The 18,711-nt window shown below is 51.0% G+C and overlaps 1 protein-coding gene across 1 annotated transcript in view; it reads left to right on the forward strand.

Annotated features, from left to right (window-relative positions):
* The first annotated feature begins 1,193 nt into the window (after positions 1 to 1,193).
* The window catches only part of RFC1 (replication factor C subunit 1), a 765,282-nt gene continuing 747,764 nt past the window's right edge, over positions 1,194 to 18,711 (forward strand). The window contains exon 1 of the mRNA XM_085642249.1: positions 1,194 to 1,306. Coding sequence (XP_085498375.1) covers positions 1,304 to 1,306 — 3 coding nt within the window. The 5' untranslated portion in view covers positions 1,194 to 1,303. The remainder of the gene's footprint in view (positions 1,307 to 18,711) is intronic.

An 18,711-nucleotide genomic window follows, 5' to 3' on the forward strand; every position in this document is an offset into this window, starting at 1 on the left:
CCGAGGGGCCACGAGGGCAGCTACTTTACACCTGCAGCTCCACTCTGCCTATTGCTTAAAGTTTCAGCCCCCCCCCCGAAATTTTTTCTAAGCCCCCCCCCCCCCCCCCCGAAATTTGGCTCTAGTTGCGCCTCTGAGCACAGCAGCACTTGTGCTCATGACGGAACCATTCCGTCCTGAGCACTGAAAGGGACTGGTCTTCAGCTTCTTGCAAAACTTGAGAAGTGATGACGAGGTTTTGATGTAGTGAGCGAAGTCGTTCCATTCTTTGGGGTGATATGAGGGTGAGTGGCCTCCTGCTTTGGATTTGCAGATATGCTTGCCAGTGAGTCTAGCTGCACAGAAATGGGTAGAAGTATATGCAGGTGTTATGGTATGACAAACAGATGCTTTTTTAGTCAAAGCGCCCCATGCTGCGGTTTCACTTTAATGTCGGCCATGCCCCTTTCTTTAGACGCGGCTTGTCTAAAGAAAGGAGCGCGGCCTCCACGAATGTGATAGAGCTTCATGGGCGCTAGTAAAGAAACAAATATTTGCAATGCAATAAGTGTTACATTTGCGAAGGTTTAAGCTATTGCATTGCCCATATCTCTAACTCTTGTAAATGAGAGACCTATTGCATTCCAAATGTTCGTTTATTTGACTTTGTTGTAAGTCTCGTGTTGCTTTCTTTAGTAGAAGAAGACGAAATATATAATGATGGATCTTCCGAAACTTCTGCTGTGTAACTTCGGAACGTATTACTCTTTATATTGCACTCTAAATGTTCTCAGCACCGGCGTTCAGAGAAAGTCGGTGGAAATTGCTCTTTAGTGATTGCACTGTTACTTGGAAGCGTGCGGACGGACACCAAAATGCATATTTACGCGCTCGTCATTGCCTGCAGTTTGCTATAATACACTTGCTAAGCATCACATCGATATAGTAGCCAGAAAAAAATATCCCAATAATAAAGACCCGGAACACCGGCTATGGACATTCAATAGCCACTTAAAGGATCCCTATCTTGACTTGATTAAAGCGTGACCGTTGCATGACCCTAACATGGCTTCCACAGCGGAAAAAGTATAAGGCAATTACGTTTTGCCTGACCCTATAATGGTAGCGCCCGTGACTTACCTAAACTGCGCAGTCTAGTGTTTCGTTAACGTGTAAACAAACATTTCCTATTCTAACTCTCCGATTGCTGCTCGGGGATCTAAACGTCATTCGCGCGCGCCTGGACGCTCGTTGGCGCCAAGCTGGAGAGAGCGAAAATACCCTCGTACATGAACTAGAGTGCCTGGAAAAGGATATTCTGAGCATGGTAAGAGGCTACGGATTTAACTCTAGGGGAATCTCCATTTTGAGGTCGTGAATGAGATTCACACCACGGCAGTTGAGCCAAGAAGATTGCAAGAGGCTCGTGCATTTGTAACACCCGTTGATTACCCCTAGTCCCCATGTTTTGATTCTCCTAGTTCACGCGGTTGTAAGAAATGCATTCGTGTGCAGAGCGCACACTGCTGGTGGATCTGACGGTTTTGCATCAGACGTGCAAATTGCTTGATCAGATGACTATGGCTAAAGTGTGATTTTATGCAGGCACTGAAAACTCGATATTTGAAGTTAGTGACATGCACTGAAGCACAATCGTATGGTTAGTGTCCGCCCGTCTCGGCTGGCAACTGAACTCTGACATATTTCACGGATCGTGTTTTTTAAATGTTAATGAGTTTGAACCTTTGTTCCGAATATCCCATCTTGCACAGAGCGCTTCAATTCATGCCACCTTTGCTAAAGATGTGAGTGATGCAGTGCCAAGATCAGCAGTTGTTCACACCACTCTGTTTTTGGTTTCCATGCAATCGACCTCGTCACATGCAAGAAGTGCTAAATAAATCCCAAAGTTAAGTACATGTATTTGATAATAGAAAAACAGCATTGTAAGTTGCAAATTTAAAGGAAACAATCAGACCTCGTTAAACTACTCGCAGCTTGAATACTTGATATCTTAGAGCGATGGAAGGCGATTTTCTGGGCAAGTCGCAGGATGCAAGAATGTACAAGTACGGAAATAAGTGGTAAAAGTTAGCTTCCACTGAGTCTGTTGCATGCACACGTGGCCTCGGGCTAATTGGCAGCAGGCCATTGATGGTGAAGTGACTGTGCATATGATATAATCAGCCTCCCATGTTTGTTTTAAGAGTTTGCTGTGTGTTAAAAAGAGTCCAAAAATCAAATGAATTGGAGTGGATTTTTTTTTTTTTAATTTTTCAAAAACCTTTTATTAAACAAAGTTTCACAGCAAGGTTACAAGATTGCACTGTATCAAGACATTATATACAGGCATACAGTATATTGCTGCAGAGGTTACCTCCGACACGTACCACATGAAATCGATGTAGAGGAGAGGTGTCGTGGTAGCACTAGGGTAGTAAGATGAGCCATGGGAAGAGGCACAGCGAGTGGGGGAGAGAGGCTAATGGAGCAGAAAGGAAAGTGAGCGCGGGTAAGCTACTCATTGACCATCGCCGGCCGCCGCCGCGGGCGGAGCGCCGGTAGGGATCGCGGGGGCGGTCGCAGGGTGCTGAGAGTTACGACTTAAGTGGTAAGACACAAGTGGACCCCATATGTCAATTGGGCGGGATTTGGCTGGCATCAGGTCCCAGAATTCAGACAGGAGTGTCTGACAACGCAAAGCATCCTCAAGCCAAATGACGACCTTGGGTACAGGCGTGCAACCCCACTACATGGAGACCCTACGCCGCGCAAGAACAAGAAGCATCGCAGTCAACTGGCGTGTGGCATCTGGGCATAATTTAACAAAGCCTAAGAGGCAGAACAGGGGGTCAGGCTGGACCAGCGGCGAGGTGATCTCAGAGATAGCGACACAGACCTCGCGCCAGTATGCGGAGATCTGAGGGCACAGCCAGGCGAGGTGGGAGAAGTCTGCCGCAGGAGCAGAGCTGCGCATACATCTATCATTGGGGATAAGTTCCATTTTGTGCAACTGAGCAGGAGGCTGGTAAAGCCTATGTAAATACTTAAAATGAATAAGGCACAGGCGGTAGTTTGGGGATAGGCATTTGATCTGATTGCAGCAATAGAGCCAGTCTACTTGAGAGATTTTGAGACCCAGGTCCTCACCCCACGTGCGCCCGCCCTGTGTAAGGGCGTACATTTTGGGGACTAATTTACGGGAGGCGGGGGACGTGTAAAGGAAGTCAAGAGTGGCCATCGAGGAAGGAGGCTGGGGGAACGAGGGGTGAAGCTCCTTGCAGATAGCCATGAGTTGATAGTAGAGCAGAGTGTCCATGGGGCTGGAGTTGACAGCGAGTGAGAAGAATGTGTCACCAGGGTAGAGGTCCGACACTGTGGAAAGCCCTAAGCAGGCTGCATGTTTAACCATCCCGTAAGACTGAAGGGAAGGAAAAGCTGGATGATGAACAACAGGCATGGCATTCGCAGAGAGCATGTCAGAGCCGGAGAATTTGCGAAGCCCATCCCAGGGTTTCCACCGTGTTAATCTCGGTACGTGGGAGTTTTGCCGGGGCGAACAAGGCGGTCGTTAGCGGCCATGGGGCAGCAAGGTCGGCCTCCACCGCGACATGCGGCTGAAAAGGAGTGGGGTGGAGCCAAAAATGGAGAAAACTGACATGAGTGCTAAGGGCATACAGTTTAAAATCAGGGACACCAAGTTCGCCACGTGACATCGGAAGGGAATGGATATTGTATGCAATTTTGGGCTGTCGACCGGCCCAGACCAGAGTAATGAGCAATGAGCAGACTTTGCGAAAAAAGTGGGTAGTGAGGGGAACGGGAATATTGATGAATAAATATAAAAACTGTGGGAGCACCACCATCTTGGCGATGGCTATGCGGCCGGCCAGAGACAGAGGTGTCCGGTGCCAGAGGGGAATCTTGGACTCAAACCAGTCCATAGCCCGGCCAAAGTTAGCTCTCCAAAGTTTGTCCACGTTCCTGCTCAGCCAGACGCCTAAATATCTTGTGGGACCCGACGCCCACACAAAGGGGTAGTCCGGAGTGAAGGGCACCATGGCATCAGTGAGGGGTAAAAGCACAGATTTATTCCAGCTAACCTGGATGCCGGAGTAGCCCCCAAACCATATCACCTCATGAACCAGTGGGCTGAAGTTCTCCTGAGGATTGCACACATAGAGAGTAACGTCGTCCGCATACATGGAGACGACAAGAGCGCGAGCCGCGAAATCGAGGCCTCTCTGGGTGTGGTGTTGTCAAAGTCTAGAAGCAAGGGGTTCCATCGCGATGGCAAAGAGCTTGGGTGACAGCGTTCACCCCTGCCTGGTATCTCTCTCGATAGAGATAGGCTCAGATATTTGACAGTTAATCTGGAGGCGGGCAGTGGGGAGGGTGTAGAGAAGTAGTAGTTTACATATGAAAACCGGGCTGAAGCCCAAGCGAGGGAGGAGATAGAAGAGAAAGGGCCACTCTAGAGTATCGAAAGCTTTGGTGGCCTCAAGCACGGCAGCCACTGCCAGGAGCGCTGGGTTAATTTGATGAAGGACAGAGAATATAGTCCAGAGATTATAGGAGGTCGCGCGGCCGGGAATGAATCCGGACTGGTCCGGGCGAGCAATGAGGGGAAGAAGGCGGGAGGCAAGGAGTTTGTCAAAGATTTTATTGTCCGTATTAATTAGTGAGAGGGGACGATATGAGTCTCGGAGCTCTGGGGGTTTGTCCGGCTTGAGAAGTAGAGTGAGTAGTGCCTCGCGGAGCGAGGGGGGGCGGGGGACTGACCTTTCTCAAAAGATTTGTTGTACATGGCAGCTAAGTGCGGGACGAAAAGGATACTGGCAGGCCGTCCAAGCCCGGGGCCTTGTCACCGGGCATTCCATTAATTGCAGCAAGGATTTTATCTTTGGAGAAGGGCTCATCAAGAAATTCCTGGTGAGGGTTGCCAAGCCAAAGGAGCTGAAGGGTATCAAACTATTGATTGAGAACCTCGCGCGGGGGCGCAGTCCCAGCCGTGTAAAGTTGTGCGTAAAATGCAGTGAATCGTGCTTTGATTTCCTCAGGGGAGGTGTTCCTGTCAGGGCTCCATCCTGGAGGGCGGTTATGTAGGACGCAGCGTGAGGCGGGCGGAGGAGGTTGGCAAGGGTCTTTCCAGGGCGGTCGCCCTCACCAAAGCGGCGCGCCCGCGCCTCCCTTCCAAGAAACGTGAGCTCTCTGTTGACCTCGTCAGTGAAGTCACTGAGCTTTCCCCCGAAACTGAGCCAGCGTATCAGGGTTAGGGTCCCGGGAGTGGGATGAGTCCAGAGCCTTAATTTCCATTTCTAATTTATCGAGAGTACCGCAAATAGATCGTAGGACACCGGACTGCTTGGAAATACATTCTCCACGGATAACGGCCTTGGATCCCTCCCAAAGCGTGGAGTGGGAGTCAACAGTGCCTTCGTTAAGCTCAAAATAATTTGTGATTGCGGTTTGTATCACGTCGCAGAAGACCGAGTAGCGTAGCGCGTTGGGGGGAAGCTGCCAAGAGAACGCGCTGCATGGGGAGTGAGAGAGGCGTACAGGAGCGTGATCTGAAAGGGTGCGCGCCATGTACTCAACAGAGGTGAGCCAAGCAAGGGCGTCCGGAGTGGTAATCCAGAGGTCCAAGCGAGACCAACAGCCGCGGGAGCCGGTTGCGCATGTGCCCTCGCGTGCCTCGGGGCGAGTGTAGCGCCACGCGTCATATAGGGAGTTATCAGTGAGAATGGAGCTCGATAGTGAAGCTGCGCGCGGGTGGGGAGCGTGAGGGCCGGAGCGATCTAGCGAGTTGGACAGCATTACATTAAAGTCGCCCCCCCAGGGACGAGATGTGGTGCCAAACTTGCACAAAGAAGTCCAGGTCGTCATTATTGGGACCATATAGCGCCGCCAATGTCAATGGTTGGGCCTGAAGGGTATCGTGAAGGACCACAAAGCGCCCCCTGGGGTCGGTGACTACCTGGGAAGTCTGCCACGGAAGCCCTCTGCGCAGCAGGATAGACACCCACCGAGACTAGTTAGAGTAAAAGGAGGAAGAATTGGGCCCCGATGCCTAGAAAGGAGTCTGGAGGAGGTCGCGGGTAGCAGGTGGGTCTCTTGTAAAACACAAATGTCTACCATTTGCGGGTGAGGTGGGCGTGGACCAGACGTGCCTTGCGGTGGTCGTTAAGACCGCGGACGTTCCAGGTCCAAAGCGTGGTGTCTATCATGGTGCCTTGGCAAGGAATGTAGTGTCGAGGGAGGCTGAAATTGGGTGTGAAACCTCGTGCAGTCGGATGGAGAGATGCCATAAGGAGCATAGCAAGAAGCACTGTGCAATAACATTGGAAGTGCAGTAAATCAACAAAGTCAAACTCGCAACAAAAGCCTCTTAAGTAGGCGACAGTCCCAATAACACAGAACCCCCAGTAAGGCAAATGGCCGCAGATGTGCAATGAGGACACGATGTAGTGAATGAGAGGAGTGCAATAGAACAAACTACACGGTTGACATGACGTGTCATGAAGGGACCAAAGAGAAAAGCATACACCAGAACAAATAATAAGGCCTCAGAGGGAGGAGACAAACCCCGAGAATCTCCCTCCCCACCACCCACACCAACCCCCCAATCAGGCTGAGATACCACCCAAACCCACCCCAGGGACCCACAACTGGAAAGTGGAAAGTCTATGTCCAAGGAGGGAATCATCCCACGGAGGCATGGTGTCACTCAGCATACACCCCTGCCAAGTAGGCAGGGTGGCCAAGCCATGAGTAGTGGCAGACAACAGAAACAAGCATTTGCAATGCAATAGGTCTCGCATTTGCGAGAGTTGGAGCTATTGGCATTGTAAATGACAATGCCTTTTATTTATGCGTTTGAAAACCTGCAAGCTGTGCCTAAACAAGCACTTTGTACTTGTAGTCCTTGCTTATGAGAAGCAAGGCTGGCAGTCTCCTTTACTGCAAGCCTTGCTTCTCGTAAGCAAGGACTATGCATACAAAGTGCATGTTTATGCGCCGCTTGCAGGTTTTCAAAACAAATGAATAAAAGGCATTGTCATTTACAATGCCAATAGCACCGACTCTCGGAAATGCGAGACCTATTGCATTGCAAATGCTTGTTCCTGTTGATTTCAATGATATTGTTGTCACAAGCATTAGACTGCAACACAAACACATGCAGTCCCCCTCCCTCCCCGCAAAATACCCATACAGTATGTCTTTACAAGTTCAACACTGCTCTGATTTGCAAATGTGGGCCACTTTTTCCAATCTCTCTTGCACGCTGATCCGGGCCACTTTTATTTTGGTGTCCCGGTCAAATTTTTGTCCCAGTTCGACCCTGCTTGTTACTATTTACCAATCACGTATTCTCATTATTCATATACAAGATGATATATATTTGAATAATTGTATGTTTCCCTCATGGTGATTTATATGTTTATGATGGAGTGGTTGTTTGTATATGTATTTTTGAGGTTTTATTTTATGGTTTAATGTTCACCAAATCAAACGAACATATATATACTTAGCTGACGCAAGGAAAAGGCCTTCACAGTGGAGTTGGTTGATGGCATGTATTAATGAAGTTTCTTACCGGGAAGATGACTCACAGATGACCTCTTCGGCTACCTTTTTCGTCATCCTATCGGATCTAAGCAAAACTGTCTCACCTTTGAATGTAGCCTGGTCATTAAATTCAGTACCGTGAAACTATATAATAGAGCCAACAGTCCTGTACTGCGCTTAGAAACGACGTAAATACTTGTGTGATGCGCTTAAAAACAGCCAGCCAATTTAAAACGTTTCATACCACAAACTAATTTGCCAAATACGAGTCATGTTGCATAAATAAGTTTTTCATGCAGTGCCCAGCAGATGGCGAAAATATTCACACACAAAAAGCCGAAACTTGTTCCTTTCAAACGCAGATGTTAATGTTTTCTTTGGAAATCGGCGTCTCGCCTATGGAAACACTGGCGTTTTTGTGGCACTAATAAGTGAGCGAACCCCACCTTGCCGTCTTCAGAATATTGAATTAAATTACGTACACCCCTATACAGCGCATGCTTATGGCATGCCAAAAAAAGCAAGCTGGTTCTGAGACGCTGCGGGCTCTTAACGACCGAGATGAAATCAGCAGCATTCCTGGATTTCTTAAAGTTTGTCGGCGGAGGAGGGGGGGAGCCGTGGGCTTTGCAACACGGAGCGGGCAGTGAAGCGAGTGTCTCTTTAAGCTCGCTCTGGCAGCTCTGCGATGCTGCTGCTTTCGTGAGCCGATGTGCATTCGGGCGGAGGTATTGAGGCTGCTGCCCCAAAACACTCCTCCGGGATCCGACCAGGCACGAAGGAAGTGCGACTCCTGGCTCGGTGTGAGGCACGGCGGAAAAGAGAATGCTCGCCACTGAGGAGGAGCGGAGGGCCAGGCCGGTCAGCGACAAGGTAAACTCCCCTGCACTTTAGGACTTTCTTGTAAAGCGGACAACAACGCTTTGTTTACACCCTGGCAACAAACACTGAGAAACACCATGCCCGTGAATTTTAGAAAATCTCTATCGCCCTTAAAGGAAAAGCTACTGCGCGCATATTTTGCGTGTGCATACTGTTGTTCGTTAACGAGAAAGCCAGTAAAAAATGCGTCCACCAAATCGCCATATACTATGGCATGCAAATATGAAAGGACAGAAATCTGTAATGCTACAGTAAAAGCTACTGCGCGCATATTTTGCGTGTGCATACTGTTGTTCGTTAACGAGAAAGCCAGTAAAAAATGCGTCCACCAAATCGCCATATACTATGGCATGCAAATATGAAAGGACAGAAATCTGTAATGCTACAGTTTATAGATCGGTAGAGTATAAAATATGTTTTTAACAAATGCTGCGTTTTTAACGAGTGAATGTTCACGAAAGTGAAACTGCATGCTGACTTGCGAGGGAAGGGGGACAGGAGATGTGCACGCCGCGTGGCTGTAAGCGCGTACACCAACTCAAATCCGCCAAGAGCCTGCGCGTACCCATCTCCTGTCCCACTTTCGAGGCAAGTCAGCAACAATAGATCTCGCTGGCGACAGCAGCGCTTCGCGCTGCGTTCGCCTGGCGAGACCTAAAAATGGCACCAGGAAATCGGGGGCACCGAGCCCGAAGCATAATTATGGTGTGGAGTGCCCTGCGGAGGAAGAAATACAAAGTGGGCCATATCAAAACAGGTAACTGAGGAACATGAAGTACAGCCAACGATAAAGCCAAGAGTTCACTGCAGTTCAGTCATTATCGCTTAAGTTGCAGTCGGCGGTGGCTTGAGAGTTAGCAGAAGAAGATCGATGTGACCTGTCCAGTTTTTTCGCGAAGGCAAAAGTGTCCTTGGGATCCGGGAAGACGAGCATCTTGGAGCCTTGCCTAACTCGCAGTTTAGCGGGATATGCCAAGGAATAAGAGACTTTTGAAGGATCCGTTTCTCCTGGAGGAACTCGCGGCAAGCAGCCTGCACCGCCATAATGTAGCAGGGATAGAAGGAGACAAGGAGTTGCCCTGATGACATATCTCGCCGCTCGAAGAATGGTGTCGTGGTCCCTGAAGTTCAGGATTTTGGTAAGGATTGGGCAAGCCGGCAGGCCAGGGCCGGGACGAGGACCGAGGGAGCGATAGGCCCGCTGGACGATGAAGACTGAGGATAGGACATCACCAAAAAGTTTGCGAATGAGCTGTTCCACAAAGTCCTCCATTTTTGAGATATTGGTGGATTCAAGCACACCCGTGATGCGGAGGTTGCTCCTGCGGAAGCATGCCTCCAAATCCTCGTTTTTGTTCCGGATCAGCTTAAGTATCTTATCCACCTGAAGTAGCTTTTGGTGATCCTGAGAGGCGGCGTCTTCAGCATCAGAGACCATCGTTTCCACATGCGGCAGGCGAGCGTCGTGCGAGTCCACACGGGCCTTGACCATGTCGGGACGAGTCGACAACTGGTCGAGCTGGGCCGCTATGCCCGTAACTGTGGACTTGACGTCCAACATGATAGGCTTAAGATCGTCCTCTCGTTTTGGGGCCATCTCCGTTTGGCCGGCAGGGTCGCCCCCATCAGTGACCGCACCATCCTGGCACGTTTGCCGGTGCTGATCGAACGCGATCTTGGGTTGTTTTTGGATTGCCTTCCCCATGGCCGGACAGAAGCAGGCGAGGGAAGCCGCCGAGCAGCAGGAGGGAGGCTACAGCGAGGGGTCAAGGTTGCAGCGCCCTGTGACGTGCGAAATGCGTCGCGGTGAGAGTAGGCAAGATGGGCGGTCAGGGCATAGAGGCAAGAGTACAGGCACTCGGGGAGCAGGCGGCGGCCAGACCAGGGGAGGAGTGTGGTGAGAGAGCCCTTGTTGTCACCCCTCACAATGACCGGCTGTATCAGGCGTCCGTCAGGCCCTCAGGTTCTGCAGAGGAGTGGCAAGGCTGGCGACGTGCTAGGGCCTCTGGGCCGGCAATGCATGGATATGATCCTGGCCGCGCCAGTGCCGGCCCCGGAGCGGCAGCAGATGAGCGGATTAAGGCCGTGGGGGCCAAAGGCAGCGGGGAAATGCAGGGGACGCACTGCCTTAGTCGCGGGGCCTACGAATGGAGGCAGGGGGCGAAGAGCCTCTTGTTGTGGGAGGGATAGGCCCAGGCCCCGCGGAACGGCTAGCACGCACCCAGTCCAGCTGCAGGCGCCCCCACGAGAGAACCACCCACCAAAAGTAATCAGGGGCCAGATGGCAGGCAGGGCCCAGTAAGTCCACGCAGAAGGGAGGTTGGAGCGGCCCAGCGGGGGCACGGCGCCGGCCAAGTGCCCGCCACGCCGTCCAGGCAGGAGATGTCCAGGGAAGCTAGAGGTAGATGGTGTAGCGGAGGCGACGGAGGCCCAGGCGCGGTCAGCAGAGCAGGCTGACGTTGAGATGACGGAGGGTCAGGGAGGAGAGTGGAGAGGTGGTGCAGGAGATCCGCTAAGCTGGAGGCCGCCTGATGAGGAGTGGTCGCTGTGGTGCAGGCTCTGGCCGCAGGCGCCGCAGAAGATAGCGGGACCACAGGGGCGGTGGCAGCGGGGAGACACAGGGGGCGCGCAGCCCCCGGCGTGGGGCCAGTACAGCGATGCCAACAGAGGGAGGTATTACTGTGGAGCCCCAGCAGCAATGAAGGTAGACTAGGCCCCGCGGTACGGCACACATGCCCTCAACCTTGCCGCCGAAGCCCCCACAGCAGCGGCACTCACCGGGACCAACGGGAGGCAAGCAGCAGACAGGCCCCCAGTGGGCCGCCCCAAGTCCAGAAGCAGAAGAGGCAGGCGTCGGCCGCAGAGGGCCGTGTCCAGGTAGTAGAGGGCCGAGGCGCCCACAATGTTGGGCCCCAGCCGGCGCTTGGTCCAGCAGGAAGGTCGAGGCGGGTGTTGGGCACGGCCACCGGCGCTGACAGGCAGGTGGTGGCAGGCGGGCGGCTGACAGGCCGGAAGCGGAGGACAGCTGAAAAGACCCCAGTCGCAGCAGCGAGGCACTGCAGGTAACCGGAGGGCCGTGCCAGAGGAGGGCAACAAGTAGGGAGGAGTCACGGGGAGTAGGTCGCCAGGCCCAGAGGGGGTAGGCTGTTGTGAGCGCCAGGAGCAGGGAAATGACGCCCACGTGGTGAGAAGGCCAGGGCCAGGCGTTCGGCTCACGCCCTCCCGATCCCACCATAAGACGCCCCCGTAGCTGCAGCACTCACCGGCCCCGATGGCAGAGAGTTGGAGGCAGGGCATGGGGCGATGGTCCGGTCACAGGAGACTGCCAAAGAGAGGCACCAGGAAAGCCAGGCCATGCCAGCAGGAGGGCCCAGATCCGAGGCCCAGCGGTAGAACTCGGCACAGCAGCGTCGTAGGAGGGCGAAAGTTGGGTCAGGCTGTGCCCTGAGGCGAGGTAGGTCTAAATGGCGTGGTTTCGAGTGGCAGCGAAGGGATTGTCTGCAGGATTACTGGCGCATTATCGGCTTGGCCGACAGAGCCTTTCAGGGTACGGCCATCTTGCAGCCGGCAGAGTCACGCGCCCAATTAAAGTGGATTTAATGTCAGCACAGCAATGTAGGTCCTTCAATGTTCAGCTCCAGATGCAACTGGGCAACAGTAAATAATCCAATACAAGTAGAACTCTACAGTATGTGGAATGCAGACAGAAAATAAACATAGCGCATGCCAAGGTTGGAAAGCAAGGAGTTGATGTGATAAAGATGGTGGAAAGAGAGAAAAAGAGAGATGGGAAATGATAAAGAAGAATGAAACGCATCCCCCTCATCAAAGAGTAAAGTAACAGAAGAGAAAGTGACCATTACTATACAAAATCATTGAATCTTTTAGGCCCTTGTCTTATGCGATCGGATAGTTTAACTCTGGAAGCAACAGTCTCCTTATGTTGTTCACCATTAATATTTGTAGTTGAATGATTTGCTTTTCTGGAACCATCACTCCTGAGTAACATCATTACAAGGACACTTAGCCAATCTTTTAACATTCCAAACTTTTCAGTCCTGGGTAATAACACTATTTCTAAAAACTTTCTTTATCTGGATGGCTTTACTCATTAAACCTGGTTTAAGAATTCTGACCCAATCACCAACTTGAAATCTGTGTACCTTCGTATTCCATTTGTTATTATACCATTTCGCAGTTTTATTCTGCTTCATTTCAACCCATTTTGCTGTATCATGCACACATTCCTTATCCGTAAATTTTGTTTGACATTTGACCCTAAACCACCATGGGCATACACAAGATGCTGGGTCTCTACCTCTAAGCAGTTTAAAAGGACTAACTTCTGTTGTGGAATGAGGTGTAATACGATAAACCCACAAACATTCTCTTAAAGCATTCAACCAATTGGCACCCAACTATATGGAATCTGTAACAAAATTCTTGAGCACTCTATTAAAGCGTTCCACCTGTCCATTTTCGTGTGGTTCGTAAAGGGATGTAAATTTATGTATAATTCCACACTCCTTAAGGAAACTCTCCATGTCTATAGAAGTTAATTGCACTCCATTGTCTGTAACTATAATGGAGGGACAACCTTCACGTGCAAAAACTTCTTTAAAAAAAACAATTACAGCACTCATTGTGGCCTTGGAAACAAATTTAACCTCTGCCATTTGGAATGATAATCCATCATAACCAAAGCGAAACGTGAATTCTCAGGCAAGAAATTAAATGGATCCGATATATCAAAGGCAACTTTCTGCCATGGTTCCTCAGGCCACTTGACAACTTTCAATGGTGGAACATGCAACCTTAGCATTTTCTCACTTGATACACATTCATTGCATTCTCTAACAACACGATCAATACATTTATCCATGCCTGGCCACAAAAAGAAACTCCTGACCAATCGCTTCATAGACGAAATGCCAGGATGTGTTTTATGAGCTATGTTGAGTATGATGTCTTGCATACCTTTTGGAGAAACACACTTTCCTAATTTAAATAGTAAATTACCTTCAAATTCTAGCTCTCCTGAAACATTAAAAAACGGTAATAAATCTGGTCTTACCATATCCTTTCTTGGCCATCCTCCTAACACAATTTTTTTAAAATCACACCACCTGTCATCTAGTTGCTCACAATTATTCCAAGTATCTTCTGTGAATTCTTGGAATTGGGTAGGAACAATATCACCAATGGCGGCAACAAAATCACATTCCTTGGTGATGTTTACTTTATCTTGATCACACGGCAAACAAGAAAGAAAATCAGCTTTAACCTGGAACATACTCTGTATTGAAATTATATTCTTGCAAATTCAAGGTCAACCTTGCAATCGTAGCTGTGAAGTTCCAACCCCGACCCGTGGATAAAATGTTCACCAATGGTTTGTGGTCCGTCCTAAGAGTAAATTTATTGCCCCACACATACAGCCTGTAATGTTCAACAGCCCAAACACATGCAAGGAGTTCTCCTTCCATCACAGCATATTTACGCTTGCATTCATTTAAAGTGCGTGATGCAAAGGCAACATTCCATTCTTCTTTACCTTCTCTTTGTGAAAGAACTCCACCTAGACCATATAGACAAGCATCTACTGTGATGATGCATTCCTTTTTCATGCGAAAAGGTTTTAGAGAAGGAGCGTTTACAATATCCTTTTTTAGGTCTCGGCTAGCGAAGGCTGCGCTTGCGCAGTCTCGCTCGCGAGACATAATGACTTGGAGAAGAGCGGCTTGAACCCGCCCCTCTTCTACCCTGTTCTCCATTGGCTGGCCTGTTGAATGCTGGCCAGCCATTGGAGAAGAGGTCCGTCACTCCGAACAGGCCCCGTCCTTTTCGGATTCGGGGGCGTGTTTTTTTCAACTTTTCTAATTATCTCCTCCAGCCAATGGCAAGAGGAGAGAAAAGCAAAACACGCCCCCGAATCCGGAAACGCCTCTGCCTTTCTCCGAGGCATTTCTGCTTCGCCTCGGAGAAAGGCGGTGGTGTCTTCCGGTGCCCTCGGTTTGTTAAGATGTACATGCTTGTGCTTGCAGTTTGGCAACATTTCGTCCCATTGGAGTGGTTTGTCGGAAGTTTTTGTAACCACGCCTTTTTTTTAACCTTCAACTTAACTTTTCGACTGGCCCAAAGAACAGAATACCCATTGTTAGGTAAGTGACTGAAGTCCAGGAGAAAATCGCTCCATCTCTCAGCAGCACTTAGTGAAAATGCATTCTTTCCGTCCCTCCTCTTGTATGAGATGCATAGTTAGATGTTTTTGCCTTTGGTTTGGGTCTTTTAAAGAAGCCGATGGAGGTAATTCGCATCCCTTTCTACCAGGGTGATATTTTATCGGGGAGCCAGCCGTACCTTCCCTTTGTTCATCGCTTAACCTTGCGCTCACTGTCCGCATTTTATCTCTGGGTCTGTATGCTGGCTTAAACAAGATTGCGGCCATGCCCACGTGTTTATGCTGTTGTTGATGTTAAACCGCAGATATCGAACACTTAACAGATTAGCTGGTTTGCTCCTTTCTTCCATCCACAGCGAGAGTAAAGTGCACGGAAGTTCCTTTTCATTTCATGTCATAGTAAGGCCACATCACCTGTGTCGAGTCCTGGATTTGTGTGTGATAGCCTAGTGCATTCTGGGTGTTGTAGTCATGTGTTGCATCCATTTAACTAGGCTAACAAACCTGAAATCACAGATGTATAGATGACACGATCAGGTCCGGGGACAGTGTCTTTAGTTACCAAGATTGAGGCGGCTGGCCACCCTTGGCACAGGCCGGTGGGCCACGGCCGTAACTGAGGCGGCCACGTGCAAACCATGAATAGGACGAGCTGCACAGGCGTTACTCATACTGAGGGACTGCAGGGTACAGACAGCCCACACACAGACAGAAGAACCTACCAGGCTCACCACTCTCATACTGAGGGTCCCCATACACACTGGGCACTGTGTGTGCCCTCTGTGATGACAGCACTCTGATTTTGCAGTATGTTTAATTGGAAGCGCTCTCCTGCTTGATTACCCCCAGTAGGGGGTGGGGAGTCCGTGGAATCTCCTGGGACTTTCACACGCCTCTGCATCTCCCCAGGCCCCTCCTTACCTCACCCACCCCCAATTTACATTGTGATGCAAACCCCGGCGAACGAAACCACCATTTACGAGCCCGAAACTTCCTAAACTCAAAGATGGGCGTCCCCGCTGGTGTCCTCTTACAGCTCATGGAGGAGGGGGGTGACTGGACGGTCGAGTCACACTTTGTTCTAGTATAGCACACCGATTGCTATGTTGGCAGTCTCGTAGCGCTGAAAATAAAGCTTCAGGAAGTTGCTGTTGCTCCCGCTGTCCCTGCTCTTTAGCTTCCTCCTGGGTCTCCCAGTTTCACCAAACGTATATGTGTGTCTCTAGCTCCTTGCTTTATTTGCAATTGTATATAGTGCGAACTCGACCCGAATGTATTGGAGCGCTTTAGGTGACTTTTTGTTACCTTACACATAGACATATTCATATATCAGGCATGGGGATTAAATGATTGGCTCAGATCAGGACGCTGAGATAGACTAGAACCTGCGACCGCAGTTCCAAAGGCGACAGCCCTGGCCGAGACGCCAAACTCGTTGTCATTTTTTTTTTTTTTTTTAAACCGTTTATTACAAGACTCAAAAATATACAAATATGGGCCTACAACCTGCCGGCCGCTAGCAATGAAAGGAGCATACGATATACATTTATAAAACACATGGTGCTGCGGATGAGCATGCACAGGAGTTAACATCGTTGAGAGCCACACCATCCAGACCCCACTATACGGTTCCATTTTAAACTTAAAGAACAACAAGTACAAACAAACCCACAAGGCAAAATCCTCAATCGGAAATAGCAACACGTGCTCCCCTAGAGGGGGGATCCTAGCCATCCATAGGAATCTCAAGAGGGGGGAGAGATCAAAACTAGGGCTGGGTAAATCCAATGCCCGGTACCGGGGGGATGAGTTGGCTAAGGGGACGGGGCCGGCGACGGATCGGGCAATAACGGTGGAGCACAGATTCCCCCGCGGTAGGCGTTCCAGGGGCCCCATACTTTCACCCATGTCCCAGGCTTACCTCTCGCCACATACACCACCTTTTCCCGAAACATGCACCAATCCATATGTTCCTTCCAGGCCGAGACAGTCGGGGGCCTCTGGGATCCCCACAGTTGAGCAATATCACGCTTGGCAACCATATACCCCAGAGTCACCCACCACGTCTGCGGCACCGAGTAATCGGTAGGTTCCCACACATTCAACAGGCATCTCCTCGCTTCGGGCAACAGCGCCACATGCGTAACCACTCGCAGCACCTCATGCACACCACGCCAGAACCCCTCCACCTCCGGGCACCCCCACAAGATATGCAAAAAAGTCCCCAACGCACCACACCCACGCTTACACAAACCGTCCTCAGCATAGCCCATACGCAGGAGCTTTGGCCCCGTCATGTAGACCCTGTGGAGTATCTTGAGCTGGATGAAACTAAGGCGAGCCGGTACGACCACCTCTTTCGGGGAGGCCACCGCGGAGATCCAGTCCTCGTCGTCCAGCTCCAGCCCATCGGCTACCCAAGCCTCACGAAGGGCAGTCAACAAGCCTGAGCGTTCGTTGATCAGTTTTTTGTAGATCAGTGAGATCGTGCTGTCAGGGACGTGTCCATCCAGCACTCTATCCTCCAGGGGGGAATACTCCGGGATGGAGGCAACGTCCGGAAAGACGGAGCCCAGTGCATGACGGACCTGCAAATACCGAAAGTACTCGCTGCCCTGTAACTGAAATTCCGTCTGCAGCATCTCGAACGTTTTAAATCCTCCCCTCGTCCAGAGATCCCCCACTTTGCTAATGCCTATTATGTCCCACTTCTCAAAGCCCTTCGAGGTCCACAAGGAGCCCAACCGCTCAGACGCGTATAGTGGTGACGCCCGGGTCAAACGGTCCTTCCACCCCATAGCTGCATTGGCCGCGTGCCACACTCGCACCATGACACGCGTGGGGCCCGTTAGGCGAGCGTCGGGCGCGCTAGAGTAGAGCGCTCGATTATGGTCACCACCTGGAAGTAGCATCCTATCCATTTCAAATGCCGGGTTTAAGGCGGGCCCATATAGGCCCTGATTAATCGCAGCTAGCTGGGAGGCCCAATAGTACCGTTTAATATCCGGGAGGGCAATCCCCCCGTCATACCATGGGAGCGTCAGCTTCGCCAGGGCAATACGTGGCCTCCCGTCCCAGAACAGGCGGCGCTGCAAACTCTCCACCTCGCGGAAGTAGCGCGCTGGGACGAGGTCCATAGTGTTCTGCAACGCGTACAGGAAACGCGGCAGCGACATCATTTTAAACAATGCCGCCTGGCCGAGCGGCGAAAGCGGCAAGCGGCAAGCGCCGCCAGCGCGCGACATCCTCTTTCAGACGCTGGAGGGGGGGAAGCAAGTTCCGATCATACCGGGCCTCCGGGTCCAGAGTAATGAAGACACCCAGGTACCTAAATCCCTGCGGGGCGACCTGGATCGGACAGCCCCGCGGGAGGATAGGAGCCTCCCCGGAGAGAACATACACACACGATTTAGCCCAGTTGATGACAAGACCGGAGTTACGACCGAATGAATGCAAAACATCAACCAGTACTTTGAGTGATTTACGTGGGGAAGCTAGGTACAAGAGGATGTCATCAGCGTATAGGGATACGCGGTCCTCATACTCGGGGGTCCAGCGGAGACCACGGATGGAAGGCTCCCACCGCAGCCACTCCGCCAGGGGCTCCAAGGCAAGTGCAAAGAGGAGCGGCGATAAGGGGCAGCCCTGCCGTGTGCCCCGGCCCAGCTCGAACGGAGCCGATACTCTTCCGTTCACCACCACCTGCGCCAATGGGCCCGAATACAGCAATTTGACCCAACTGATGAACCCTGGGCCAAATCCAAACTTCGCAAGCATCGCCCAGATGTATGGCCATTCAAGCGTGTCAAACGCCTTGGTGGCGTCTAAGGACGCCAAAATGGCCGGCTCCCGTATGAACGGGACACGTGCGAGCACACCGTGCAAACGCCGCAGATTAAGGGCCGTGTTGCGATGGGGAATAAAGCCGGACTGGTCCTGATGAACCAAATCGCCCACCACGCCGACCAGCCGATTGGCCAGTACCTTGGCGAGAATCTTGGGCTCCGCATTCAGTAGCGAAATGGGCCGATAGGATGTAACCCGGTCCCGAGGTCTCCCCTCCTTGCGGATGACCACGATTGTAGCCAGACGCTGGTCCA

This window comes from Triturus cristatus, chromosome 2_2, assembly GCF_964204655.1.
Source record: "Triturus cristatus chromosome 2_2, aTriCri1.1, whole genome shotgun sequence".
NCBI lineage: Eukaryota > Metazoa > Chordata > Amphibia > Caudata > Salamandridae > Triturus > Triturus cristatus.